This window comes from Phocoena sinus, chromosome 13 (genome assembly GCF_008692025.1).
Source record: "Phocoena sinus isolate mPhoSin1 chromosome 13, mPhoSin1.pri, whole genome shotgun sequence".
NCBI classification, from domain to species: Eukaryota; Metazoa; Chordata; class Mammalia; order Artiodactyla; family Phocoenidae; genus Phocoena; species Phocoena sinus.
In genome coordinates, this window is record NC_045775.1 from 79,431,456 (window position 1) to 79,451,371 (window position 19,916).

A 19,916-nucleotide genomic window follows, 5' to 3' on the forward strand; every position below is an offset into this window, starting at 1 on the left:
AGTTGATGCTAGGTGCAAGGGAAAGAGCCTAGGGGAGCATGCATGGGAGGTTTTCATGAACTGGGCCTGGCAGTGGTGACATCTGCTTTCATTCATAATCACACTGTCAGAGGGCCACAGCTAACTGTGAGGGGGCAGGGATACATAGCCTGGCTGTGGGTCCAGGAGAAAGAGGAGAACACAGATTTTGGAGAGTAGCTACCCGTCTCTGCCATAGAATTGTTAGACTGTCACTGTAGACAGACTCTAAATAAATGTCTGCTAAGTTCTGACATTTGGCTGACACTGGGTTGATTCTTTGAGACTTGGCGTATTTTGGGTATAGCTAATGGTCCTGTTCTTTCTACCAGTGGAGTGAAGATCTGTGTCATCAGAGAAGTAGGGGAGGAAAGGAAGCTACCATTGCAGTACCTGTGAGCCCCGGCACTGGACTAGGTGCTTTACATAGATGATTTCATTTAATCTTCACAATGATCCTAGAAGAAAGGTTTTCGTACCATGTTTTTCCAGATGAGAAAATGAGTTTTGGTGACATCCCTCAGTTTCCATAATTGGTAGAACTGATTTCAGAATCATTTAAGTTGATCAGTTGTCAGTGATGAATTTACATGATTTTGTCTTCTCTTTTGGGGTTATCTTCCAGTTCGACTTTGAAGGATCACTTTCTCCAGTCATTGCACCCAAAAAAGCAAGACCTTCTGAGACAGGATCTGATGATGTAAGCATTGTTTTTTCTTGCTAATAAAAATTAATCTGTGAGTATTATACTGGTCCCCCACATTTGTAGTGTTCCTGTTGATTTGCATGTATTTCTAACACCTTTTACGTATTTTTTTGACAGCTATTTTGAAGGACAGGACCTGTTACATTTTCTGTGGCTATTTGTTCACTTTTGTGTTAATGATCATCTAAAAATTACTAAACATACATAATGCTGTGTGATTTAAATTTGGGTTTATAGATGTTTTACTGCCAATTGATCACCTAAAGTGACAGCATTTGCCTTTTTAATCAGTGTTTCTTTAATTTAGGTTTTCAAACGTATCAGATTCCATGGGTGTATTCTTGTTGTTTGAAAACATTCTTTTAAAATTGAGGTTTAATTTACATAAATGAAATGCTCAGATCTTAAGTGTGCAGTGTGATCAATTTTGACAAATGCACACTCGTGTGACCCACACTCCTCTCAAGAACAAAACATTTCCATCATTCCATAAAGCTCTCGTGCCATTTTAAATCATTCTTTTCTTCTCAGAGCGTCCACTGATTTGAATTCTGTCATATGTTAGCGTTGCCAGCTCTAGAACTTGATATAAATGAAGGAATATAGTGTGTAATCTTTGGCATAAGGTTTCTTTCATTCAGCATAATGCTTTTGAGATTCAGCCATGTTGTTGCAGAGATCAGTAGTTTGTGCCTTTTTATTGGTGGGTAGTATGAATATACCATAGTTTGTTTATTCATTCTTCCGCTGATGGATATCTAGCCCATTTCCGTTATTTGTTATGTGTAAAGCTGCTGCCAACATTCAGTAATAAGTCTTTGTGGACATATATTTTCATTTCTCTTGGCTAAATACCTAGCAACTTGTTGGGTCATTGCTGGTTCTCAGACTGGTTATACCATGTTAACACTGATGAGTAATATATGAGTTGGCCAATATTTGCTGTCAGTCTTTTTCCTTTTAACCATTTGGATATGTGGAAAGCAGTTTCTCTAAGAGGTTTTAATTTGCCTTTCCCTAATGACTAATGATGTTAGGCACTGTTTCATGTGCTTATTAGCTACTTACATATGTTTGTGTGACGTTTCTGTTCAGGTGTTTTACCTATTTTTAAATTGGATTTAAAAAAATGTTTATTAAGCTGTAGAAGTTCTTTATATATTTTAGATATGACATTCTTTGTCATATGTGTATTTTGGGAATATTTTCTCCCAGTATGTGGCTTAACAGTGTCTTTTGGTGAGCAGAATTTTTAATTTTGGTTATCTAACTTATAAATTTTTTACTTTTATGGTTGGTTCTATATCTGTTCCAAGAGTTTTTAAGTTAGAATAACACACTGTATTAAGCCTGACAAAAGCACCAATAAATTCCAAGTTGTGACAAAACCATAGACCACATTCTCTCAACACAATACAATAAATCACAAGTAGAAACTAAAACACACTTAATACTTGTAAAGTGTAGCACAGTTTGAATATAAAATTCAGTTGACTATTAGGCACATGACTAGCGTCATCATCTTATAAACATTGAAAGATACATATACCAGCTGGATACAAGTAGACCTCTCCTCTTACTAAAACCCAAATCAATGTAGTGGTCCTTATACCTGCCTGTCTACACTTCCCACCTTTCCTTCTTTACTGTTGGCTTATAAGACATTGCCTAAGATAATCTTAAAGTTTTCTCTCTCAATCTCTACCTAGGTAGTAGGATTTTTCTTCCAAAGTCTCTTCCCTAAAAGGGCGTGACTGCATTTTTTCAAGTGGTTTTTAAAGGTGGCTTGTCTTAATATTTATTGCTGGCACCTGGAAACTGATTAGCTATTTGAAGTGTTGGTTCTGATTTTTTAGCATTGTGATTTTTCATATTATTAACAACTTAATGTGAAAATGGAACTTGAATTGTTTTAAGTGAATTTGATTTTCTTTTTTAATGATGACATTACAAGGAGGGATTATTTAAAAAGTTAATATCCTTTTTATTCTTCTCAGGACTGGGAATATTTACTAAATTCAGACTACCACCAGAATGTTGAGTCTCATCTTTTGAATAGATCTTTATGTTTGAGTCCTTTGGAAGTTTCACAGATGAAGGATGAGGATTTGTCACAGAATCTCAGTTTGGACTCTTCTACACTTCTTTTCACTCACATACCTGCAATTTTTTTTGTTCTTCACCTGATCTATGAGGAGCTTAAGTTGAACACTCTAATGGGAGAAGGAATTCGTTCACTTGTTGAACTTCTCGTTCAGTTGGCAAGGTAAATGTTGTTTGTAGATTAGAAACTTCAAGAGGTTGTTAGCTGACTTGATCTTAGACATGAATATCATATAGGAAGCTTGTAAATAAATTTCTGAAATCTACTGTCTCAACAAACCACAGCATTTTCTATAAACCACAGAATTGTTTGAAGGTATCCACTATGTAAGGACCTGTGGGTCATGCTGGGGTTGCTGGTCTTTGTCCTAAGATGAGTGGGAAGACACCGGAGTGTGTTACACGGTGAGGATGACCTGCTCAGCTTTCATTTTGACACGATGACTGTGGTGAAAGGTCTGTAATGACACCTGCTGTTTTCGTAGTAATGCCTATGTTCAGATGGTCTTTACAGCGAACAAAATCGTAATTTACATGTAGGAATTGTCAAAGTAGGTATTACAATCCCTGTTTCAGCGATGAGGAAACTTGCTCAAGTTTGTTTCTAAGAACAGGTGTCGTTTGCTAGTCGTGGGCTGTCTTTGCTGTTCCTTTGTTGTCTCAGTCTGTGGTCTTCCCCGTCTTTCAGGCTCTCATAGTGGATCCATAATAAGATTGTTCTGATAATATTTTTAAAAGCCTTTCTAGCACCTTGTGTTTGGCACTGAACTGGGAAGGTCATACTTAGGTGTTATTTGAGCCTTTGTGACCCTTGGTGATAAAGAAAGTTAACTTTGAATTAAAATGCCAACCTCTGTGTTAAGGTTGTAATATGTTTTCTAATTTCTGTTATCTTCCTTGAGATACTGAAATTCTTTTCTGAGACATGGCAGTTGTAATTGATGGTCAGTTTCTTTTAATGACGAATCATTACTATGATGAAAATACTTTTGTAATGAAATGATTTTCAAACCCTAATCATGGCTCTCTGAAACAGGTAACATTTGTAAAATGTTTTACATTTTGTAAAGTATTTCTCACACATATTATCTTATTTAATCTTACAAACTTGAGAGTGAGTTAACTGGTGTTTCTCCATTTTCTAGAAGAAAAAATACTGCTGAGATTCATAGAGTTGACTTGCTGACAGTCACACAGCTAATAAATTAAAAGAGGAGAAAATGGACCACAGTGTTTTCACAGTAGTTTTATCCACAAAATTCATCTAGCAAAAGGAGTTTGGGTTCCATTTGTCATACTGGGCACTTTAAAGTCCAGAAATAGAATACAGAGGCTCTAGATCTGGTTGTCTTCTTTCTCATAAGTAAATTTTTTTAATTGAAAAGTTCAACTGATGAGTCCTTCTAACTCTTTGGGAGGAAAGTGCTATAATACCTTCCTTGTTATTTCTTTTTTATGTGTTCTTATTGTTTTAGGGACTTAAAATTGGAGGCTTATGTAGATCATTACTATAGAGATTACCCAGCACTTGTCAGAACTACTGGACAAGTGTGTACAATTGATCAAGGTAAGTGTGCTGTTAAAGGTTTTCTGAACAATGTAGTGACATTTGCTTGTATTTTTCTTGGTGAATAGCAGAGGATATATTTCTTACCATTGGCCTCTAAATCAGGGGCAGTGTCTTTCCACCAGGCAGATTTTAGTTTGTAATGTTCGATCTCTGACTTGTAGTAAGCCATAATCTCTTCAGTGTAGGGGGAAAATGTTACTCATCCCTAAGTTTCTGCCCTGCAAAAGCTTAGAGCTTCCGGTGCCAAGGGTGCTTTGCTGTCCTGTGCTGCCCAGTTAGCAGCCACCTGCCATGTGCTATCTAAGTTAATTATATTAAAAATTCAGTTCCTCAGTTGCACTGGCCACGTTTCAAGTGCTCGGTAGCCACATGGGGCTAGTGGTTGCCATATTGGACAGTACAGATACAGAACATTTCCATAACCACTGTACTGTCTTAGACCCCGAGTTAAAGCGACTCAGGATTGGGGCCCAGTTCTTAAAACAGAGCACAATCCTGGGTGTCTTGTCTGTTTTCTCATCTTTAGGGTTAGGGCAGAAATTTTTGGTTAGATTCTTTATATGCCTTGAACACAGGAATTTTCTAAATTTCCTTCCAGGATTGGATAAAATATTAGTCAATTAAATTCCACATACTACAATATGGTCAGTTACTTACTGTGGCAGAAAACATGAAGCATTTTGGAGACTATGGAAAAATGTTATTCTGATAGTTTTCAAATGATAGGTATTGTTGATTATTTTTCCTTTAGAATAAAACAGTATTGTATTAATGTATGTTTATAAACATTTATCTAATTTTAAAGGACAAACAGGATTTATGCATCATCCATCATTTTTTACTTCTGAGCCACCAAGTATTTATCAGTGGGTGAGTTCTTGTCTGAAGGGTGAAGGAATGCCACCCTATCCTTACCTCCCTGTCATCTGTGAAAGAAGCAGACTTGTAGTCTTGGTATGTATTCAAAGTGTTGCCAAACCTGTTTTTTTCTTTTTCTCTTTCAGTATAATTTTTAAAATTATCACACAGTTAACTTTTTTTTTCATTTTGTGTATAGCTCTGAGGATTTCAACAAATGTAGAGTTCATGTAATCACCACCATAATTAGGATTCAGAACAGTTCCATCACCCGCCTCAGAAAATTCCCTCATGCTTTTGGGATTCATCCAAGTGTTGCTGTATCAGCAGTTCGTTACACTTAATTGCTGAGTGCCAGCTATACATTGTGTGGATATATCACATTGGTTTATCCATTCATCCATTGAAGATATTTGGGTTGACTCCAGTTGTTAGCAATTATGAATACAGTTGCTGTAAACATTCATGTCCAGGTTTTTTGTGTGAACAGAAGTTTTCATTTCTCTAGGATAGATACCCAGAGGTATGATTGATGGCCATATAGTAAGTATATATTTAAGATTAATATATGTATATTTAAGAAACTGTAAAGTGTTTTTCAGAGTATATGTACCATTTTACATTTCCACCATCAATGTGTGAGAGTTCCAGTTTCCCTGCATCCTGGTCAGTGTTTGGTATTGTCATGATTTGTAGTTTTTGTCATTCTGATAGATGTGTAGTGATATCTCATTGTGGTTTTAATTTGCATTTTCTTAATGGCTAGTGATATTTTGAGTATTCCTACATATGAGGTTTTGTCAGATCTATGGATTTCAAGTATTCTTTCCTGTAGTTTGTCATGTTCCATTGTTCTCTTAATGTCTCCTTTGTGAAGCAAAAATGCTCAATTTTGATGAAGCCAGTTTATCCCGTTTTTTTTCTTTTATGGATCGTGCTTTTGGTGTCATGTCTATAAATTCATTGTTTTAGGTCACAAGGATTTTCTCCGCTTTTCTTCTAGAAGTTTTACAGTTTTATGTTTTACATTTAGATCTATGATCCATTTTGTTAATTTTTATAAGATGTGAGGATTATGTTGAGATTTTTATTCCATTTGGATGGTCAATTCTTTTAACAGCATCTGTTGAAAACACTATTCTTTCTCTTTTGCACTTTTATTAAAAATCAGTTGACCACATTCTTGTGGGTCTGTTTCTAGACTTTTTATTCTGGTCCATTGATCTGTGTTGTGGTCCACACACTCTTGATTACTGTAGCTTTATAGTAAGTCTTAAAATTGGTTAGTATGACTTTTCTTTCCATTACTTTTCTTTTTCAAAATTGTTTTAGCTATTTAAATTCCTTTGCCTTTTCATTTAAACTTTATAATCAGCCTGTCCATAGCTACAAAAAATCCTACTTGCATTTTTAAAAATAAAATAATTTTTATATTTATTTATTTATTTGCAGTACGCGGGCCTCTCACTGTTGTGGCCTCTCCCGTTGCGGAGCACAGGCTCCGGATGCGCAGGCTCAGTGGCCATGGCTCACGGGCCCAGGTGCTCCGCGGCATGTGGGATCTTCCCAGACCGGGGCACGAACCAGTGTCCCCTGCATCGGCAGGTGGACTCTCAACCACCGTGCCACCAGGGAAGCCCCAATTTTTATTTTTAAAAATTAATTCATTTTGTTAATACATAGTTAATCCAAGATCAGACCCTCAAATAGAACCAGAGGGTGTTGGCAAAGGTGAGTTCCTTCACACTCCTTTCTCTTGGTCCCTCTACTGTAGTAGCCTGCCTACAGGTCTTTTGTGGACCTTTCTGGAGATGGAGCCTTCCCAGACTTAGAAGAGAACCAGATCTTTTGTCTCCTCTCCCAGATGGAGTATATGAATGTCCTTGCTCGCCACCCATCTTTTCCTTTACTCTGCATTCTGCTTTGCTTCATGTTGAGAAAGTCTTCAGAACCCCCTGTGGCTCTGAAATTGACACGCAGAATGGTAATCTGCTTTTTAAAAAAAAAAAATGCTGATAAAATATACATAACATAATATTTATTATTTTAACTATTTTTAAGTGTACAATTCAGTGATGTTAAATACATTCATAATGTATTAAGAGCAGCTTAATCCCAGAACTTTTTCATTCCTTGCTGCTTGTGTGGAAACATTCAGGTGAAATCACCAGATATATTGGTCCTGTCCAACTCTGCTGAAATGGGTTAGACTCAGTGTTATATCTACCCAAAAGGGAGCTATAGAAATATGAATAAGCCAGAGTTGTTCAGCCTCCAACTTAAATAATAGTAGTCAGTTTGTAGATATTCATATTATATCTTTGTTAGATATGGTGTCAGCTAGCTTTAGGAATATATCATTTGCAGTGCTTGTATTGGTTTAGAATGTAGGACTTGAAGATCCTCCAGCATTGTGCTGAAATTTTAATAAGATCATGCTGCTACTTTCTTTCAGAAAAAAAAAAAAAAAAGCTGCAGGCATAGATCTTAGTGGTAGTAGCAAGTATTCAAACGAGAACTTTGAAGGCTGAAGCAGAGAAGGGTTAGGCCTAGAGGGGTAGAGAGTTAGGGTGTACCTCACCAAAAATGACCCAAATGTCAGTCAGTTTATAAGTAGATAGACAAAGGTTGGTACACCTGTATAATGGAATACTTGTCAGCAGTAAAAAGAAACAAACTACTGATACATGCAGTAACGTGGATGAATCTCAAAGGAGTGCTGAGTTAAAGAAGTAGGGCACAGAAGACTACGTGTTCTGTGACTCCATTTGCATGATATTGTAGAGTAGGCAAAATTTAGGGAGAGAAAAAAGATGCGTTGTTTCCGCTGCCTGGTGTAGGGGAGGGAGTGGATTGACTCCAAGGGGCACCAGGGAACTTTTTGGTGTGATGCGGGCATTCTGTATCGTGTCTGTGGTAGTGGTTATATGATTGTATAACATTTGTCAGAACACAGAGCTGTACATTTAAAGTGGGTGACTTTTCCTATATGTAATTATGTCCCAATAGTTTAAAAAATGTTAACTTTCTCCTTATGCAGAGTATTGCACTCTACATACTTGGTGATGAAAGTTCTGTTTCTGATGAATCCTCACAGTATTTATCCAGAATAAGTATAGGTAAGTCAGTCTAATGTTAAGCTTCCCCAAACAAATTTTTATAGATGTTGATATCAGAGTTGAAATTAAAAAAATTAAAAATTTTCCAGGTGTACTTCAGAGGCCATGTCTTGCTTCATTTTAGAGGTGACATAATTGCACCATTTTAGTCTGGAGTCCACATCTGACTTTTAGAGACCAAGTTTGCTTAAAATCTAACAAATTTTACATTTTCAGTGTGCCTAAAAAGGACTGTTTTAGCCCCAGGGAAATGATTATACTTTCCAGCCTGCCAGAGTACTGCTTATTATTTTTTAGCATTTGTTTATTAATGAATTTTTATTTGCAAATGTTTTCTACATGTTATGTGTTTTCTTTACCAGGATAACTATCAAAATAAAGTTTCGTTTTGTTTTAGCCCCACAGAAGTCACAAGCAGAGCAAGAGGAGAACAGGTGACTTTTATTCAGATTGTGCTTTTACACAGTCTGTTTGATAACTTCGTGTTTAATAACTTCATGTTTGTTCTCTTATAGGTTTAGTTTCAGGCATTCTACATCAGTTTCTAGTCTAGCTGAGAGATTAGTCGTCTGGATGACTAATGTAGGTAAGGTGGTCTTTGTTACTTTTCATGTGTCTTTGAAATCCTTTCCCTGGGCTTCCTTCCTAAGTAGGCCCTGCGTCCTCAGAGCTCACTAGAGCTGGAAGGCGTGAGAAGGGAGGGCCTCTCGCTCTACAGAAGGATCCCACAGGATGGAGATGATGGCCCATCAAGCCACCCTTCCTTTCCCTGACAGTCTCACAGCTTCCCTATACTAATAACTGGGCTATCAGAAATGAGTATTTCTGGCAAAATCTAAAAGTAATGTGTAAATATTTCAGGGTATGCTTTTGAATGATACAGGCCAGGGATTTTATGCACCAAGAGGCAGATTCACCTGGGACAAGGGAAAGGAAGGAAAAGAGTTTATTCTCTCTTCCTAAGCCTGTGCCTTTAGGTTTTAAGCTGAGTAAAATACTAAAATTTCCTATAAAAATGAACTAAAATTTTTAAAAAATATTACTGATATGAAAATGTAGAAAAGGAGAAAGTTATAGAGTAGTATGTTAGAAGGTAATGCTTTAATGAATATCACAGGATGTTTCTGAATTCTTATTTAGGGAATGTTCTGAATGACTTAGTTTTTCCCTGTACTTTTGTGTATGCTTCCTTGACAATTGCAATAATTGTCATATAGTATTATAGATGAGACACTTATGCTGAAAATATGAGTTCTGTTCATTTGTATAGTACATAGCATTTAACCTCAATAATTGATCGACTTTCTATATTAATAAATAACGTATAATATTACAAAATTTAGAAAATTATCACCGAAGAAATTAATTAACCTGAGGATTTGAAGTTTTTTTAAATGAAATATGGTGTACGTATAAGAGTGTATAAAATGTATTTAGAGAATAATAATAAAATGAACATTGATGTCCTGGTGACCCACCATTAGAAATAAAACATTGCCAGTGTAGTAGAAAGCCCTGTGGATCTACTCCTGTATGGCCTCCCTTTCTCATACACCCATCACTAGAGGTAAAGTACCTGTACCGTACCCTACCTAAATTTTGTATTACCTTCTGTCATTTTTTTTGAGTTTTTTTTTTTTGAGTTTTATCACTTCATATATTGCTTAGTATTGTATGTTTTTTAACTTTATGTAAATAGATATAAATATAAAGATTTTTTTTACTATCTTATTTTCTTCACTCAATATTATTATTTAAAGATTCATCCATGTTGACTCACGTAGCAGAAGATCATTCATTTTCACTGCTGTATGATCTACTGCTTGAATGTATCACAACTTATTTATCCCTTCTATTGATGATAGCAATTGGGCTCTTACTTCCCTTCCCTTTTTTGCCATAATGAAACATTACTAATGAATAATTTAATGCTTATGTCCCGGTGCCGTGTACACAACTTTCTGTATGTCTGTTGATGGACCGTAGGGGTGGACCTAACTCTACGTGCTGAATGTTTTCCAAAGTGGTTGGACCCGTATACACCACCACTGGCTGTGGAAGAGAATTACTGTTGCTCTACATAGTTACCAACTTGGTATCGATTGACTTTAATATGTGTCTGTCAAATGAGTGTGAACTTTTATTTTCTAGTGGTTTTAATTTACATTTCCCTGATCACTCATTGGACAGAGCATCTTTTCATATGTTTATTGACCATTTGAGTTTCCTCTTAGGGAAGTGTCTTTTTGTCCTTTGTGTTTTTCCTATTGGATTGTTTGTCTTTCTCTTAAAATTTTTAGGAATTTTTTGTTTAAAAGAAAATTTTATACTCATCCCTGAGGTCAAGACACTGGTCTGGTAGTAAGATGAATAAAATCAGTTTCTTGCTTCTTTGTTAGGATAGAGTTTACTAACTTCACTCAGAGAATAATTGGGACAGTGGTAAGTCTAAGTGAAAAATTTTCTCCCTTCCTTTCACCACAAGGTTTCGCTTTAAGAGACTTGGAAACCCTTCCCTTTGGAATTGCTCTTCCCATCAGAGATGCGATTTATCACTGTCGGGAGCAGCCTGCTTCAGACTGGCCAGAAGCTGTTTGCCTCTTGATTGGGCGTCAGGATCTTTCCAAGCAGGCCTGTGAGGGAAACTTGCCCAAAGGGAAATCTGTGAGTATCAATATGGAAAGTCCATATTCAGATTTAGCCTCAATAAAATCAGAGTAGAAATGTTCTCCGTTTTCCTTTAAGTCTTTTTGCAAGTGTGTATATCAGATTATCTTTTATATTATATGCTAGATACGGTTTAAAATTGGACAAATCTTACTAATTGTAAATCGAACATGGGAACAGATTTTGTGAATGCTCTGTTTTGCCTGGACCTTTCTGTGCCTTGAGTCAGGACAAGTGCCGAGTCAGCAGAGCAGCTACCATGACTGATTCCCTGCTTGGACCATGTTAGTAATTAACTACTTTGTAATGATTATGTGGAAATAGGGAGAGCACATAATGTCCTGAATTTGAATAAATTATAACTATTTTCTCCTTCATACTTTTTTGATGTGTTACATTTCTTAAATTTAACCTTTTACATAGGTGTAAATATATCTTTAATCACATAAAACTGAAGCCCCAGGAAAAAGGTTTTTTTGCAGGGGGGGCACTAAAGTTGTTTAGAAGCTGTCTTAATGTTATCCCTCCTCAAACAGTGCCCTTCATCAATGTTCAAATCTGTTTTTTTTAAGAATGGGTCCTTAGACCCTACAAATAGAAAGTGAAATATATCGTTATCCTCCTTTCTTTTTAAAATCAGCCTCTTTTAAAACTTAAAAATGGAACTTTGAAAACTTCTTCTAGAACTCCAGTTAACTTAAAAAAAAATGGTAGCACTGCATTTACTCTAAGGATCAAGGAGGATTCAGGGATGGTTATTCCACCCCTGGTGACTTTGGTACTTTATGTCTCTGAGAAAACAGTGCAGATTTGGCTCATCTCTTATTAACCTTTGAACCAACACATAATAATCAATTAATAATCAATAACTGTTCATAATCCACATTAGATCTTAGGCTATTAACGCTTCTTCAGAGACTGTTAGCAAAATTTATTCCCAACATCAGAGTTGTATAATGGATCTGTGACAGAAGCAGTTTCCATGGGGGATCCCATCTCCAGCAGGGTTGTACCGGCACATCTGTGTTTTAATCTGCACTGAAATAACAACTCTTAGTTGAATTAGCATTTGGCTTGTTTTAAACAGAAAACCAAATTTTTTTGCTAATAATATGGTTATCTTTACCTTGACCAAGAGAAGTCTTTAGCATTTATAGACCTCTTTTATTACTGTGAGTGAGAACATCATTAGCACTAAAGCCAAATGGTATTGATAATTATTCATTTATATTTATATGTCATTTTAAGTAATTCTGGCTAAATTAAATTTGTTCAGTTATTTGAGGTTACATTTTATAACTCGTGTCAAATTTATCAGCTATTTGGGTCTGTATCTTATTGCTAACTCACCTATTAGAATGTAGCTTCTTTTAAGATTAGATATTCCATAGGAATTATAGTAAATTTTTATCAACTAAAGTCAGACTGATTATCTAGTCATATCTACCTTTATTCTTTTTTCAGGCTAATGTCCCTTACACATTAAATGTTGCAAAACTTTAGCATTTCACCTAGGAGTTAATCTTTTGTGAAAGGAGTTAAAACTCTGAGAGAAAATGAGATTTCTGCTATTAACATCTATCTTAAGGTCTGACTGAATTATTTGGACTGGGAAGGCTCATAGTAAAGTACATGCTGAGCTTATGAGGACAGAATGATAAGCAAGGAATTAACTCTCCTCACTTGTTTTGCTTCATTTAATCCCTTTCCTTTTAAGAAATAGTTGGAACATACTTAGGAAAAAAAAAAGTGAAAACCAACCATGATTTATTCTATTTAAAGTACAGAAGTGAGAAAGTGTTGTCTGACCTCCTCCAGCCCTCGGTTTATATCCTTCCAGGTTGTTTTCTTCTGCTTCTATTAATTAAAGACAGTATTTAAATTGGTGTTGGTTCTTTAGTGTGTGGGGTTAATATTCCGTTTGCAGTAATTTGTGTCCTTTTGGAATATTTAGGATATAGTTAAGAGTTTTACAGTTTATTTAGAATATATCTTTCAATGGAATCAGCCTCCCGACTATTGTCGTAAGTTGAAAGCTTTCCCCTTGGCTCAGTAAAGAATGTTTCCAAGTGGGCAATATAATTATACTTAAAAATATATATATTTTTAGGTTAGAGTCCCAGTATGTATTGGGAACCCAAGCCAGCCCTGCTTTGGAATATATTTTTTCTCTGCACTGATGTAGATTTGGTACCTCATCCTGTGTATCCTCATGTTCAATAAGTGTGTGTTGGCTGGTTTTTAAATTAGTATTACAACCTAGTCTGTTACTCAGGTGCTCTCATCAGATGTTCCTTCAGGAACAGAAACTGAGGAGGAAGATGATGGCATGAATGACATGAATCAGGAGGTGATGTCACTAATATGGAGTGAAGACTTAAGGGTGCAGGATGTGCGAAGGCTTCTTCAGAGTGCGCATCCTGTCCGCGTCAATGTGGTGCAGTACCCAGAGCTCAGTGACCACGAGTTCATTGAGGAAAAAGAGAACAGGTAAAGGAAAACATTAGCTGCTGTAATTTAAGTAAAAATTTAAATAAAACATTAAGTACTGCCTCATTTTGTTCAACTGTAAGAATAGGCATGACTGTAGCATTCACACCTCACAGAGTTTCTCTGGGAATCAAGTCGGTCATTTCTACACGGTGCTTAGAACACTGCCCAGTACACAGTAAAGCTTGATGCAGTCAGCGATTATTATCAGAGTTCATTGATTGTATGATGCTGATTTTTTTTTGTACCTTTTACTGTTTCTGAAATCAGATTATGTCTTTCAATCTGTAGGTGTTTGTAGGTGTTATGGTTTAAATGGCAGTGTTTTTTCTTTTTTAGTACCTCATGAAATAGTGCTGCATCTTAAAATCAGTGGCATCGTAAATGGAAGGGGGGAGATATACTGTCTTTGTTTTCACTATTATAATTTTGTAGATTATGTATAATGTTTCTGCTAAACATGTTATGGAATGTAGTCTGCTGGCCTGATTCTAAATTTCCCTGATTTTAAATTAATGTGGAACAGTGTTCCCAGAGAATCTTAGGACAGCAAAATTTTCCTCACCAATGAACTAGAAAAGCAGCTATATATATTTACAGTTAGGGAGAGAGGGTGCTTGTGAATAACTTTGTCTGCAGAGAGGATTTCAGCCTCTGGTTAGCCTCAGAAGGAGGAGGGCTGTTTCTCTGTCTTCAGATATAACTTGTGTTATGTGTTTCCTGGTTATGAATGCCCCTGCTTCCACAATTTCTGTTTGATGCCATTTATTTTAACATAGAAACAACTTAAAAAGTAGTTTATTAGTTTCAAAGTATAGCCTGTAGAAGCCATTTTAACCTTGAACATAGTTGACATATAGTGCTATTAGTCCTAGAAGTCCTTACCATCAAGTAAATGAAACTCCTGTGTTTCCTGGAGACACCATGAAATCCACTGACCTCCAAAACAGGGACTTTCTTTTTTACCTTGTGTGCACCCATGGAGGTGGTGCTTGGGCTATATTCACAAAAAGGATGGGAGGAGGATCCCAGCTAAACTGATAACAGCACAATGAGGAAACGCAACAAATACGGTATTTTCCTCTGAGAGGGTTAGCATCGTTTAGAGTAGAATTATAGATTTTGCTTTTTGAATACTTAGGGAGAGTTGGCTTGGTTTATAGAACAGCTGGTTTTAATTCAAAGCAAATATGAAACAGAAGAAAGAAATGTGTCTCCCCTTTAGAGTTTCTGATGGGAGTAAGAGTATTAGAATGAGAACAACCGTGTTTAGATGACTCAATCAAGACTTTGTATGGATTTACTTCAATGTGGCTTCATCTTACACAGCACTGCTGCTTTTGAAATACTTGCCTACAGATTACATTCCGGTTTTTTGGTTTAAAATTTTTTCACATGTTGGTTTTAATTTTAATTATAGATTGCTCCAGTTGTGTCAGCGAACTATGGCTCTTCCAGTAGGACGGGGAATGTTTACCTTGTTTTCATACCATCCTGTTCCAACGGAGCCATTGCCTATTCCTAAGTTGAATTTGACTGGTATGTTAAATTCTGGGCTCAGTGAGAAAGGAAAATGGGTATATGTTTAGTGGAGTTGTTTTGAATCATTGTAGTTAAAACCAAAGAAATGCTCTATCCCCCGTGATTTTAAATATTGTTAATAGCTACTGTAGTGATTGTTGTTAATAGCTACTGTAGTGGTTATCAAAGCTCAAATAGCAAATCAAATTAAACATTGAGGGAAGTAGAATATAGCCCATTACTAAATTTTGTTTTTAGTGAGACCATTTCAAGATATAAAAAGGCACTTGGGGAAGTTTAGAAAGATACTATTGAATGGTGAGATTATTAAACTTTAAATAATCTTAAAGTCAATATGTAAAAATATTTAGTCTTAAAATGTCTTGTTATGTCTTAGTATGAATAGATGATGCTTGTACAAAAACAAGAAAATATACTAAGCAGAAAGAAAAAATGGTCACTCATAGTAGTCCCAACTTGTTAGAGTTCACTAGTGTTAAATAACACTTTGGTTTATTTGTTTCCCAATTTTATTTCTCCATTTTATAATTTTATATTTGTTTATCAGAAAATTTAAACCTGTTTTAGAAATTGTTTTTAAAAATTTACTATATAGTGAGTGAGCATCCTTTTATATCTAGCATATATAAGTATACAATTATGTGTATGTATTTTATACACATTTTTAGTCAACAACTTCATTTTTACTTGCTCCAGAATATTTCGCTTAATGGAATATAGTTTATATAAACCGCCTGGTATTTTTGGAAATTACTGTTTTTTGCCTTTACAAACGTATTGCTGGGTTATATTTATCTTATATCTTATCTTATCAGCAAGATTTTAAGACTGATGTAACATATTGTCAAATTTCCCTTCTGGTTGGTTACATGAGGTTTTACTTCTGCCAGATATAAGTGTACTTATTTCCCAACCTTACTGATTATAATGGGTTTTATAGTGCACATCCACCTGATCTGGTTTGAGTGTATACTAAATGTGACAGTTATATACAGTTGAAATTGTTATTGAAAATCCCTTAAAGTATATAGTATACATGACCCGTACAAAACGTTATGTATGATACATACAGTAGTGTATAGGATGTAGTATATGCAAATACCATTCCACCATATTTTAAGTTACATAATTAAAAAACCCAGGGTCCCACTGAGATTTGTAAAGAGCTTGTGTTTTTAGCAGCATGCAGAAAATGAGATCGGCTAGTGAAGAACACATTCCCGTATCCTATATCACACCCTTTCTGGAGCCATAATCTCATTGACAGACACAGCAAACAGAGTTACCTTCAGTATTTTAATTGTTCTCTCTCTTAGAGATAAAACAGCTATGGCAGAATCAGAACAATTAGTGAATCTTGATGGAGGGTACTGTGTATAGGTGTTCATTTTATTAGTCTTTTAACTGAGTGTTTTCATATAAAAGGTTTGGGTTAAAAAAAATCTCATGCAAAATTGGCAAATGTTAAAATGTATTAAATCTGGCCGGTAACGCCTGGGTGGATGTTAAAAAGTAAATGCATGGATCATTGTCTCTTTTTTTCTGAATGCATTTAAATTTGCATGATTTAAAATGTATTTATGACATTGATGCAAAGTTTTATTCTTTTAGTCATTCTGGTAGGACCCCCTCCCAGACCAGCACTGACCCCCACCAAAAGTTGATCTTGTTTTAATAATAAATTCATTTAGGAAAAAAACGTTCACTTTAGTTCCTTAACTGACACTGGTTTGGCCTATTGTGCTTTTGTATGTAATTATTCTTATTGAAGAAAATTTGCTTTACCCTTTGCCTTTTATTTTCTCTTGTGTATAAAAATTATGTCTTATACATATGTTGAATTGTTGTTTTAGAAATTTTACTTGCTTTTTCATTATTAATCTCTCTGCCCTTTTTGAGAAAGTAAAAGTATAACTCACGAACTTGTCACCAGTGTGGTGCTATCACAGACCAGCATTTGAGTTAGCTCTTAGGTACAAAAAGCAAATGGTAAATACAAATTTATTTTATGCTTGTGTCTGTGTATGTGTGTGTATGTGTATATAGACTACAAACAAGACACTATGCATCTAATTAAAATTTACATAACTTTCAGAACGCCTTTAAAACCATATTTTCAAACCTCTAGCGAACTGTATAACTGTATGCAATACAGGAAGTCCCTACATGTGAACAAGTTCCGTTCCGAGAGCACGTTCATCAGTCCAGTTTGTTCGTAAGTCCAACAAAGTTAGCCTAGGTACCCAACTAGCACGATTGGCTACACTGTACCAGCTACATCACTGCGGCTTTGATGCTTGCTCCTGGACATCCTGGGCTTGAAATAAAGATACTGTGCTACTGTACTCTACAGTACTGTACAGTAAAGTACACGAAAGCACAGCCACTTGTAGAGGATGCACACACGTGACAGCATACACCAGACGTGCGAACTAACTTACGGGATTGGACACGTGAACGCACATTTGCATCTTTGAAAGTTAGCAATTTGAAGGTTCGTATGTAAGGGACTTACTGTATTTAGAATATTTATTTTAAATAGTCATCCATGACTTGAGCTAATACAGAATATTAAAAATATAGAGATAATTCAGTATTTGCGGGTACGCAGTGTAGTCAAAACACTCAAGAAAAGGCGTTCAAAGAGAACATACCATCATGAACATTTAATTTATACTGTTCTTAAATAAGTTGACCACAAATTTAAATTTAGTGAATACTCTTTTATGGTTCACTGGGTAACTCAAGTGTATAAGATGTTTTCATATAGGTATCTTTGAATGCAATTTGGCATTTTTACCAATAGTGTGTAGTTAGATTTCTATATCATATAGAGAGGTGTATAGATAAGAGATAGAGCAAATTTATAAAGCTCCTTGTCTTTTTTAAAAACAGTCATTTTTCTGTAACGTCCAGAGAAAAAGATGGGATGGCACATTTGAAATTAACATTGTTGTCAATCACATGTTGGAATTGTTATTCATGTAGTTTGTGATGTTAATTTTCATCTTAGTTTTCGGTGAGTTTCCTGCTGTTTGAAAGACAGATTTCAAAGCAGTGGGTATCCTAATCAGATCTGTACACAGTTAAATTGGTATCAGTTATCTTATTATAGTCCCATATATATTAGCAGAAAGGACAGTGAATTATTTTATACAGTTAAGGTTTTTCTACCTTGCATCAAGTTTGACTCACATGTATAAAACTTTAAGTATACATAGTAACCTAACATCATTACAGGTATTATGGGGTTAAGGGTTTTGAATGTAGAAAAGTGAGCTCTGTTCTCAAAGAATCTAAATGTAACAATTTTGGTTTCTGAATTTTTGTTCTCTCAATTTTAAATTTTGTTTGCCTGAATAGGGCGGGCACCCCCTCGGAACACAACAGTAGACCTGAACAGTGGCAACATCGATGTGCCTCCCAACATGACCAGCTGGGCCAGTTTCCATAATGGTGTGGCTGCCGGCCTGAAGATAGCCCCTGCCTCCCAGATTGACTCAGCCTGGATTGTCTACAATAAGCCCAAGCACGCCGAGTTAGCCAATGAGTATGCTGGCTTTCTCATGGCCCTGGGTCTGAACGGGCACCTTACCAAGCTGGCTACTCTCAATATCCATGACTACCTGACCAAGGTGAGAACTTGTGCTGCCAGCTCCTGGCGTTGTGCCTACCCTGGGCTATTACAGTAGCTCCTAGTTGTTCTGTTTGCTCTTCTTCAATCTTGTACCTCTAAGTGCATTCTTCTCGTAGCAGGCAGAGAAATCTTTCTAAAGTGTAAGTTGGAATATATCGCTTCCCTGGTCAAACTGTTCAGTGATCTTCCATTGCTCTTAATGTTCATTCTAGGAGCCTGTGTGATCCTACTCACTTCCCCAGCCTTACTTTGTGCTTCTCTTTTCCTTGCTCCCTATGCTCCAGCCATAGAGACTGCTTGTATTAGCTCCTTGGCCGACCAAACTCTTTCTCTTGGCGTAAACTTTTCCACTTCTATGCCATAAAAGTTCACCCATGTGAAGTACACAATTCAGTGGTTTTTATTATATCCACAGAGTTGTGCATCCATTGCCACTGTTAATTTTAGAACATCTTCATCACCCCATGAAGGAACCCCTGCCTAGTAGCAGTCACTCTCCGTTCCCCTTTCCCTCCAGCCCCTGGCAAACTGCTGATGTACTTGCTGTCTCTATGGATTTGCCTACTGTGGACATTTCATGTAAATGGAACCAAACAATAGATGGTCTTTTATGACTGGCTCCTTTTGCTTACTGTAATGTTTTCAAGGTTTGTCTATGTTGTACCATGTATTAGCACTTCATTCCTTTTTATTGCTGAATAGATATTCATTGTATGGATATACTGTATTTTATTTTTCCATTCATCAGTTGATGGATACTTGAGTTACTACTACTTTTTGACTATTATGAATAATGCTACTATGAACATTTATATACACATTCTTGTGTGGATGAATGTTTTCATTTCTCTTGGGTATATTCCTAGGAGTGGAATTGCTGCATCATATGGTATCTCTTTGTTTTAAAGTTTGAAGAACTACCAAATTGTTTTCCAGAGTGGCTGCACCATTTTGTAATCCCACCAGCAATACATAAGGGTTCCAATTTCTCTGCACTCTTGCCAACACTTGTTATTATCTGTCTTTTTAATTATAGTCATCCTAGTAGGTGTGAAGTAATATCTCAGTGTGGTTTTGATTTGCATTTATTTCCCTGATGGCTAATGATATTGAACATCTTTACATGTGCTTATTGGTCATTTGTATGTCATCTTTGGAGAAATGTCTATTCAAATCCTTTGCTTATTTTCTAATTGGCTGTCTTTG

General features: G+C 36.0%; 1 protein-coding gene across 5 annotated transcripts in view; it reads left to right on the top strand.

Moving 5' to 3' along the window:
- ANAPC1 (anaphase promoting complex subunit 1) overlaps window positions 1-19,916 on the top strand; it is a 143,112-nt gene that overhangs the window by 41,136 nt on the left and 82,060 nt on the right. For 3 of the 5 annotated variants that reach the window (XR_004352830.1, XM_032652722.1, XM_032652721.1), the window contains exons 18-28: window positions 644-718; window positions 2,722-2,990; window positions 4,303-4,394; window positions 5,203-5,351; window positions 8,296-8,374; window positions 8,772-8,808; window positions 8,890-8,960; window positions 10,860-11,038; window positions 13,305-13,531; window positions 14,952-15,070; window positions 18,437-18,708. Coding sequence is in view for 4 of the 5 variants with exons in the window: in XM_032652722.1 (XP_032508613.1) it covers window positions 644-718; window positions 2,722-2,990; window positions 4,303-4,394; window positions 5,203-5,351; window positions 8,296-8,374; window positions 8,772-8,808; window positions 8,890-8,960; window positions 10,860-11,038; window positions 13,305-13,531; window positions 14,952-15,070; window positions 18,437-18,708 (1,569 nt within the window). In the remaining variant the exon portion in view is untranslated. The remainder of the gene's footprint in view (window positions 1-643; window positions 719-2,721; window positions 2,991-4,302; window positions 4,395-5,202; window positions 5,352-8,295; window positions 8,375-8,771; window positions 8,809-8,889; window positions 8,961-10,859; window positions 11,039-13,304; window positions 13,532-14,951; window positions 15,071-18,436; window positions 18,709-19,916) is intronic. The other 2 variants (XM_032652723.1, XM_032652724.1) reach the window with 1 other exon arrangement.